At 40.3% G+C, this 10,135-nt stretch overlaps 1 protein-coding gene across 1 annotated transcript in view; it reads right to left on the minus strand.

Annotated features, from left to right (window-relative positions):
- Positions 1 to 3,243: 3,243 nt before the first annotated feature.
- Positions 3,244 to 10,135, minus strand: part of LOC104159968 (glyoxylate reductase/hydroxypyruvate reductase-like) — a gene marked incomplete at its 3' end in the record, with an annotated part of 7,303 nt that continues 411 nt past the window's right edge. Inside the window, exons 2-6 of the mRNA XM_009698003.1 lie at positions 8,268 to 8,439; positions 6,009 to 6,187; positions 5,710 to 5,806; positions 4,694 to 4,835; positions 3,244 to 3,392 (exon numbers count right to left, since the gene is read on the minus strand). Of these exons, the coding sequence (XP_009696305.1) occupies positions 3,244 to 3,392; positions 4,694 to 4,835; positions 5,710 to 5,806; positions 6,009 to 6,187; positions 8,268 to 8,439 (739 nt within the window). The remainder of the gene's footprint in view (positions 3,393 to 4,693; positions 4,836 to 5,709; positions 5,807 to 6,008; positions 6,188 to 8,267; positions 8,440 to 10,135) is intronic.

Genomic DNA, 10,135 nt, shown 5'->3' on the forward strand with positions numbered 1-10,135 from the left:
GTTGGGGTGAACGGGGAGGAGAGGAGGTGCCAGGGCGGCGGGAGGTGCAGCCCAAAGCTCTCGGGCGAGCCGAGAGAGAGCAACAGGTGTTCACAAATAACTGTGTGTTTTTAAAAATGTACCGTGTTTCTGCACAGTTAGTAATTTCAAAATAATCGGGATTTTGCATTAACATCAAGCACCCTGTTTTTTCCATACTATTTTTGAGTACCAGCTACAGTTTAGTCTCTCTGTTGGTCGTTACATGAGTTAACGCGGCACGAAGAGATGTTGTGACCAGCAGACACCAGTGAAAGATCTCATTGCACACAGGAAGGTCTTTTTCAACCCAAAGAACTCCAAGAATACCCTCAGAACCTCTCTGCGAGAGCCAAGCAACCAAGGCAGGCTCGGGTGCTCGGTCAGTGCAGCCGTGATCCCGGCTACAGGCAGTCCTGTGCCTATCCCAGCTGAGAAGGGCACGAACATTTTCCTGACAAGGTTACTTGGAGTGTAAATCCTGGATGACGGAGGCCTCTGTTCGCTAAACCTGTGCCGGAGCGATCCCCTTGCTGTGCAGGTGGTCAGTAGACACCAGACACTCCAGAGGGTGCCTGGCTTCTGTGGTGAGAACAGATCCGGAGCTGGGAAACATCAGCTCCTGAAGGCACCCAGGATCTCTCTCCTTCCACACCACAAAATAACCAGCAATTGCACACTGCTGTGTCTGTCCTGACTGCTGTAGTGCTTTGGAAAAGAATGGATCACAAATCATGTCTTCTTGAACGCTACCAAACGCATTTTGATATGCTGAGCATTAAGGCAGTCAAGTTTAACACCAAGCCCTCTATAAAAAGACTAATGAAAAGATAAAGTATAATAAAATGTTGTAATAATTATAGAAAACCATAAATTGTTCTTATCCCGCTGATGATTTTTGAGTATTATTTGCTTATGTGGATTTTGAGTTCAGACAGTTAAACTTCAAAGCAACATGGAGTTACAGCATATTAACTGGATTCTTAGTTAAGCCTACTTGAATTTTCTTCTTTAAAAAAAAACAACAAACCCTAAAATGCTTACATGTTCCCTGTTTCACATCAACTGCTCCCAAGTTTGCTGATAAGACATAATGGGTGATCTTTTAACTTACTGCTTACGTTAAGATACCTGAGATCAAAGGACAATTGTAAACCCCTTCTCAAAGACACAAGTCATTCTCGCTATGGATAGAGGAAGGAGGTCTACCACATATTGGTAGTGAAGGTAAAAAAAAAAAAAAAAGGACAACAGGGTAGTTTTTCCCTTTGTATATCAAATCAACAAATTTGAATGAACAAAATGAAGGAGCAATTAGTCAGAGGAGCCAAAAAAAATAGTCAAAGGAATATTGCTCTTTTTTAAGCAAAATCCAGGACATACATATCAAATGTCAAGAAAATCGGTGTGTTATGTGGTTAGATGTGGAGAGAATCAGATGGCTTCCAACTCGAACATCTAATTTTCAAGTTATGATTCAGGAGCTGATAGATCTCTATAGGAGAAACATCTATATAGCAACATATGTGACAGAAGAGGTCAGGAAGCCATTTATATTTTAAGAGATTGAAGAGCTGTTTGAATTAGTAGGACACAGAATGTCACAGAGTAGAGTGTGGGCAGCAACTAAACAACAGTTACCATAAGCTAAGTCCGATTAAGGTAAACCAAGATGAGAGTGTTGCACCAGTGCACTATCATGTTCTAAGTAGATTTAATTTGTTGAGTACCTTATAGACCTCCATTTAGTGTGTTAAGCTGAATTACATAGTGTTGCAGTGTGCTGTTGGTTTTATATTATAGAAAGAGATCTATTATACCAGCATTGTGATAAAATTCTCTGAATTTAATAATGTCTGCGGGTATGGGGAGAGAAGTATGGCGCAGTCTGTGAACTTCTTTCCCATTATTAAATATTGCCATTGATGTCCATGTAATACTGCAGGCCAAGCTGACGCTTGCAGTGTTAATAAGGTGCTTGCATAATAATTATTTCTTAGGATTAGACTTTTGAAGTATTGCATTAGCCTAAAAGACTTTTGTATAATGTAATGTATACATTTCCCAGGTGGGATATATATAGACTAGCTTAAGCATGAAACTGGACATTTCCCATGTCTACGTTACATGTTATAAAGCAATATTATACGTGACTAGGATTCATAGGACAAAAAAAAACAGAGGCAGGGAGTCTATATTCACAAGTTTGTTGTTTCAGGCAAGTCCAACTCAAGCGATGCATTTGTTTTCACTGACTCTAAACCATCATGAAGTGTAACCACTAACCCGTCTCCTTGCCATAGCTAAGGCCAGCTTTCCCAGTAGACTCCTGTAGCAGCACTTTATTCCAGATGAGGTACTGTTTGCCCATCAAAATGTTTCAAACGAATCTGATTCAATGGAGTGAACTGCAATGGATCATCTCTTTGCTCATGTGGCCACTGCGTTTTCTGATACATTTTGGAGTAATTGTAAGATTGGGTGTATTGTGTTTCCCAAGCACAATCTAAGGAGAAGAGCAGAGATGGGAAACGGCAGCTAGTAAGCACAGGAAGGTTTCCTTAACTGTATGTCAATTAATTTGATACTATTCAATAAATATTGATAGCTTAAGGAAAGGCAGGAAACAAAGGGCCATTTTTTGCAACGTAATTTGAAAAGAGACGTAGTTGCCTCCTGAAGACATTTTGGGAAGCTGTCCTTCAAGTGATGATTCCACAAGTCTGTGGAATGCCAGACCAGTTGTTAGACATTGTGAGTTAACCCATCACTCCAATGACTGACAGGTATCCTGTTGTCTAGTGCTGTGCCTTCCTGTCTAAAGCATCCGGCTGGCAGGGAGCACTTCTGTAACTGATCAGCCCAGATTCTTGAAATATCTGCAAAAGTAGAAGTAAAACTCCAAGCAAATGCCAAGAATATCCTATTGTTTAATGTAGAAGTGAAATGAAGTACTGTATCTGATTTTAGGTTTGCTGCTTCACGTCTGGAGAAAAGTTTGCATGTGCAAAACCTTGCATGTTTTTTCCAGTTTTAGGATATTGATACAATAAAAGGTATTTTTTCTCTCTGCTGTTTTAGCTTCTTGTATCTTTGTTTTCAGCTCTGTAATTTATTGCTTAGCCTTTTATTTTGAAAGAATAAACTTAACTTATTGTTGTCAAGGTCATACAGGTGACAATGAAAGGCATATGGGCGCCTGTACTCCAGAGAACAGGGAGGTACCTGGGATAGTCCTGAAATTCTTGCCAGCCAATGTGCTGCTCCTGAAAAGCTGCAATGTCTCGTTTTCCTGAGCTGCAAGAGTTGGTAACATCATCGTATGTTAAACTGGTGGAAGAAAGTGTCTTTTGGCAAGCACCAGTGACAACCTTCTGCAAGAAAAAGGAAGTTGAAATGGCTCTGTAAAGATGCATGAGACTACAGGCAAAATCCTAGCTGCACTTAATGGTAACTTTGCTATAAATTTTACTGATAGATTAAAGAATCGTACTATTCATAAAGTCATACTACATAATAAAAGGCATAGCACTGCCACTTTGAGTTGTGTATTGGTTTATTTGTCTTTTGGACTTGTATTAAGACAACAGAGAGTAGATAAGCACAACTGAGAGGACAGCAAACTGTTACCTACAAAGCTTTAGCGAGGTGGATGAGCATTCTTCTATTTAAAGAGATCCTTTTCCTGTGGAATTTGAATGATTCATTGTAATATAGGTGCTATTTCTAGTGGAGGAAAGCCATGGGATTTTGATTTTTTGTATAATAATAATTGCCGTAACAAAACCAATGTCAAAGTATTTTTTTTCTCTTTACAGTAGTGAAGTGTCCTGTTATATCTTGTTTCAAATATAATTACTCTTGCAAATGTCCAGAAGCAGTGATACAAAGGAAAATGTATAGATTTGGATTTTAATGCTGCATGTGTTTTTATAGACTTGTGTGTTCCCACTAATTCACAGAATGGTGCTGGAGGCTTAGAGGGCTCCAAGTGTTCTTCCAAATATTTGCACAAAGTTGAAAATCTGGAGGTAGACTGCACATAAATTTGGTATTACAAACATAGTAGCATGTTCACCTTGAAGACTGATATTCCTTAGTGCTAGTACTTTAAATTGTCTTCTAAAATCCAGTCTGCTTTAAATAAGTGATTCGGAATAATAAATTGTCTTCTAAAATCCAGTCTGCTTTAAATAAGTGATTCGGAATAAGTTTCTGAAAACTGACTGTTTGCCTCAGCATTCTGTGTCTCAGGAGCCAGTTTAAATGAAGACTTCCATAGTCAGTATTTCTAGCCAGGTAGCTTACTTTGTTGGGTTTTACAGCTAATAGAATGGGAACAAAGCGAATTATGTAACCTAAAAAGACATTTTTAGGACTAGGGAGCCTAGCAAGAAATGCAGTGACAATCGGAAGTTGTTTTTCCCAGAGCCACTTAGTCTGCATACATCTATCTGTAGTTGGAAAAGTAATGTTTTCCTCCAATTTGCAAAGAAATTAAAATGTAAAAGCTGTTTTTTAATGACATGTGAGACGAAGCCAGACCTTTCCGTGCCCTCTTGGAATAGATTTCTCTTAATGGGGAAAACATAAGAATAAAAACCTTTAGAGCTGATGGAGGGAAAGAAATAAAAAGAGAGCTGTGATATCCTTTTGCACATCAGCTAGGGAGCACTTCACTGGGCATGGGGAGACCATTAAGAGCTGCTAGTATGTTTTCAACTGCTTCCTCTGTTATCATGTAGGTAGCCTTGTCTGTTTTAATGCCGAGGTGAGGCGTTATAATGACGTTCTTTAATTTTAGCAATGTATGGTCTCTGGAAGAAACGAAAAAAGAGATAGTTAATTACCTACTGTTGTTTGTCCAAATAAAGAGGAGTCCTACTTTGGCTTTTGCACTGTATTTAAATATAAAGTTAATTTAATAGAACTTTACAAGTCCCACTTACATCCACAGAACCTGATCACCTGCGTTCAAGTAATTTTGGACATTAAAAGGACATGTTAAGAGTTTATACTGTACTCTTTTGTCCAGAAACAGACTTCTGCCATTAGGCAGCAATTTGAACTATGTCAGAAAAGAGGATTAAGCCGTCCTGAGACATTGACCCTGCACAATGGTCTGAGCTGTAGTTATGCAACTCAGTGGGCAGTGATGTCCTGGCACAGAGACATAACAAGACCGAACTCCCTTCAATCCAAAAACCGCAGCCAGCACAGTTAACTCCATGAGGCACCGTTCTGGTAGAGGTGTCTTTTTACAGAAGCTAAGTACCCTCTGGACCCAAGAGATCTGCAGAATTTCAGCCTTGTATTGGGGAAACAAGCCGGTGGTGAGGGAAACCTTGAGGCAATGCAGCAGGTCTAAGAAGGGATGACTCAAGCACTTTCCACCCATTGATGGCAGGTTGTACCTTCAGATAAAGCAATTTGTAAGTGAAGCACTGCTGCAGCTTCCTACAGTGATTCTATGGAGGGGGGTTAATGCTCCCCTTGGCACACAAGCCCCCTCCTGCTGTTCCCTGGCGCCCAGGCTTCCCTTTGGCGTGTTATCAGATCCAACACCTTCACAGACCTCCACCCCAGGGGCAGGTAGGACTGCCTCTGCCAGATCCCTGCCTGCTGCTGGGCTGCCTCCTGCCTCTGGCAGGGCTCAGGTATCATTTCTGAGAAATAAGCAGAGATGGCAACCTGGGCAGTGGTTCCGGGTAGGTGACATCCAAAGCTGCGGCCCTGATAACACCAGTCTGCAGAGCTGTCACCAGCGCCTCTTGGTCAACTACTGCACCTGGTTTGGAATAAGAGTGTCTCTGAGTGGCATTTGAGAGTGAAAAGAGAATTGAAAGGGAGAGGGAGGAATTTTTGCCATGCCTGATCTGTCCTCGGTGTATGCACCAGCTGTGGGATGAATGCAACATAGTGCTGCATGTAACACAACAGGAGCTGGCTCATACTTTCTCATCAGGCCAGACAATGGTTCTGGCTGGTACCTCGGCTGATGTTAATGAGAGTAGCTGTGGGTTTCATTAGCTCCATCTCTCTTTTCCCAATCAGCTTGTGTGTCTGAGGTGTCAGGCTCACCACCACCATCACAAAATCTGCCTGCCGGAGCAAGTCATCTATCTTTTCGCAGTAAGTGGCACCGACAGCTTGCTCCTCGTGCTCTGTCCTGGTGGGGGAAAAAAGGATCACACTGTATTTCGGGGCATCAGTCACGAAAATATTTTCTTCAGTGATGTCACTGGTATACAAACAAAAGGATCTGATTATCATACTCATGTAGCAAACAGGTGGGAAACAAAGGTGAATTTACTCTCAGCTGGCTGTTGAGGCCCTTCTGGAAGGCTTCAGGCTGTACAGCAGAGGATGGATTGCATGCCTGCCTCTCAGCCACTGCAGTGCAGAGTCCAAGGGCTTCTTTTGGAGTCTGCAAGTGGATTCAGGCTAAGCACTGGAACAGATGGCATCACAGGGTCCATTCTGCAGGATCCCCTGCGGGGAAGGTGCACCTCACAGGAAGCAGTAATCACTCAAACCAGAGCAGTGGTATTCACCAGAACTCATCCGTGTGAGCTTTGAGTGTGCCAGTGGTCCTCATCCTGTTGGCACCCTCTCGTGAGCCTGTCATTTTCTGATGAGTGGAATCAGCAAGGCAGCTCTTTGGCAGGCTCCTGGCTGCCTCAGGACTTCACAAAATAAAGCGTACAACACCAAGAGTTAGCAAAGAAGAGAGACAGTTTTAGTTTGAACTTTCCACAATAGAAAAGAATACTTGCCATTTCTCCCGTTCTGTGTAAATTTAGCTGCCTGAACTTTGGGAACTAAATAAGCAATGACAGGAGATTGTGTGTACAATCTCCTGCTCCTGTTTGCAAGAAAATGGCTTTGAATTATTTCCTCCCTAATCTAGAAATAAAGAAAGAAATCACACTAAGAAAATAACTTCAGTGTAACTTTGGACCATGTGTCTCCTAATGCATGCATTTCATGGTTTTCTTTAAAAGTGTCCAGGTCAATAATCAGAGATTAAGCGGGTGAAGAACAGACTGGAACTACAGCCAGTTTTGCAGCATGCAGAGTATATCTCGCTTCAGCACATAAGCTTGAAGTGTAAATATACTTTAAAAAAGCAGGTTTTTCATTTCTGTTGCACTGTGCATTGATTATTCATCACAGCACTTTTACATAAGTATTACTTTAAAGACTGAAAAATATTAAACAGAGGGAGTTAGTGATGATCCGCAGGGAAAAAAAAGAAAGATTTGTGCCTTATTTTCTCTTTTTTGTAGTTTATGAAGAAATTCTGAAAGATCTTAAGGAGGGTGTTCACTAGTATTTTTTTTAATGTGAGTTTGCTCAACTCTAGAATTTCTGAAGTAACAGGAATACCAAGCAAGGCTAGAAATTTCTGGCCTCATCCATCCCTGTGATTTGGCTAGGGCTAGCTAGAGCTAACCCTCCTTCTGCAGTCTGCATATGGAGAAAATCACTGAAAGTCACATTTATTAGCACTGCAGTTTCTCCCTTCAGTCACGGAGGAGTAAAGTTCTCTCAGGGTAAATCATGGGTTATAGCAGTAAATATTTGTTCTGCTTGTTGGCTGCACCTTGCCTGACTGCAACAGCCTCGAGTTGTACATTGGGATCTCGCTCACCTTTACACTGAAGAGCCTCTGTGCTGAATCTCTAACATGGATCAGATTCCCAGATACACAAGTTAGTAGGGGTGAGGAACAAAGGGTGAAATCCAGTTAAACACTTGGCAAAATTCCTACTGGTTTGAAGAGAAACAAGGTTTTCTCAAGAACAGCTCTCAAGTTAATCAGTTTTCATATTGTGCCAAGTATATATTTCCTAGTTCTCCAGTCATTCAGAGTTTCGACAAGATCACTCCTGAACTTCAAAGTAGGGGGAAAAAATAAACAAAAGGTGGAGTTATGTGTCACTATAGTAAGATATTATAAGAATAAAGAAGGTATAAGCTTGATTTTCCTTTTTCTGTTCACATCTCCAGGAAACTTTGGAATTTCTAATATAAAACCTAAACGAAGTTTCCAAGTGTTTAATCACCAAGTAATTCCTTACAAGGCTGATTTGAGGCAGCTGTTCTTTTTTACTTTTTTTTTTTGTTTTAATCTCAGCCCTATTCCCTCATTTCTTGCTATATTCCTGACATAATTCCTTGGAAAGGAACTATTGACTATCTAAACGGGAGTTTCTGCTGTAATTAGGGTCAAGACGTATCTTTACCTCTGTGTCCTGTTGTGGTACAAAATGTTCATTTCAAATGCTTTGGCTCTCAGAGCAATCTTATACCCAATGCTGCCCATGCCAATGATCCCCAGAGTAGCTCCAGTAACTTCAACTCCCAGAAAATCGGCTTCACAATACTCCATACTTGAAGAAATTGCAATGTGATAGCCTGCAAGAAAAACACTCCAATATGAGAAACGAATGGGGGCCAACACAGAGGAAAAAGGCAAGAGTCTGGCCTTGTTGTGCTACTATAGCACACTTTTAACAATTACAAACACACAATTTTAAATAGCAATGTTTTTTGTAACATCCTAGGCAATTCCCTAAAATATTATGTCTTTCCCTGCCACATGTAGGTGACATTCCCATTTATTCTCACCGTACTACAAAAAGCCTTTTGATTTAATCTCCCCTAAAAATCCTTTTACTGCTTTAGACTTACAAAAATATTTCCCTGTTCTGCATCAAAAATCAAAATAATTATTGCCAATAACACTGCAGAGTTTGGAAATGTCATGTGGAGAATAACACCAGACGTTGGTTTTGCTGTTTAGAATAAGAACAAGTTTCCTGTTGACCTCTGCCACTCTCCTTGGAAAGAAAAGTGTGACTTCTTTAAAAAGCACTACTTGGTAATTTCCTTTAAACCTGCAAAATTTTGGATAGTTCTACAACACAGAAAATACACTTATATGCATAGAGACAGCACTTACTAGTCTGCTAGCAACTTGACAGGCTTCTGATATTTCAGGCTTCTGATATTGCCAGCTCTTCTAAAACATAAGCAGAATATTGTGAAAGTATCAAAAAATGCCTCAGGATAATACTCAGTCATGCCAAGGCAGAGCTATCAAAAATGCCACCAGGGCTAGTTTTCATAGATGGGAACACGAAATTAAATCTCCCTTCTAATCTGTCTCCTCCTTGTGAGGTAGAAACTTATTTAGGGGGAGACAAGTCTCCTTCGAGTTTCTGTAAATCCTGTGGTACTGCTGGCAAATCAAAGGCAGGTAAATTTAAAAGGGTAAATCTAGAGGAACTTTTCCTGAAGCAAGAGGCATTTTAACAAAGCCAAGGATAGGTCTATTGGGGAAATGGCAAGAAAAAATTGTGGAAGAAACTAGAAAAGCAGAAACTGGAGCAGGCTGCCTTGTTGCTCTGTAATGCCCCTTAAATTCCCCAATTCTGCATCAATCCATTTCAGTCCCTGAGAATACGTCCATGCCTCTGTCAGCCCCAGCTTTCAGCATATATCCTTATTCTGCTCCATTGTTGCCTCCCACACTCTAATTTCTTCTGCCAGTTTGTGATTGCAGAGATCATCTGATCTTTGGCATCTCCCACTTTTGGTCAATAGCACTGAAATGCTATCAGATCAAGAAACAGATCTTAGGTCAACCAAAAGTCATAGTCACTGAAAATCCACTGCTGAAGAAGGTAATGAAATGTAAAGTTTTCAGATGTAGGAAGCACACTTCAGTGTGTTGCTCATCTGAAACTGTTAAACTAAGTCTACAGTAATTATTTAGTCTAAAAACTAAACTCTAGCTTTTAAGAATGTTTGGTCCATAAAGCAAGGAGTTGTATTTGAATTGAATGTGATTAGATTCTGCTCAAGTATTTTCAACCCAGGCTGGTGACCTGTGAAAAGTAGACTCATAGGATTTTATTTATACCTGGTTCAAATATATGTTATATATGTTTGTGTATAATTTAATAATTTAGATATATTTACGATATATAAAATATATGAAAATATTGATTATTCTATTTGCCAGCCCAACATATTTAGATTTTCACATTTTATGTGAAACTATATGCACTACAGATAACTCTAGGAAAAGTCAAGTTAACGGCAGGGG

Source organism: Cariama cristata, unplaced genomic scaffold (genome assembly GCF_000690535.1).
Source record: "Cariama cristata isolate BGI_N322 unplaced genomic scaffold, ASM69053v1 scaffold38193, whole genome shotgun sequence".
NCBI classification, from domain to species: domain Eukaryota; kingdom Metazoa; phylum Chordata; class Aves; order Cariamiformes; family Cariamidae; genus Cariama; species Cariama cristata.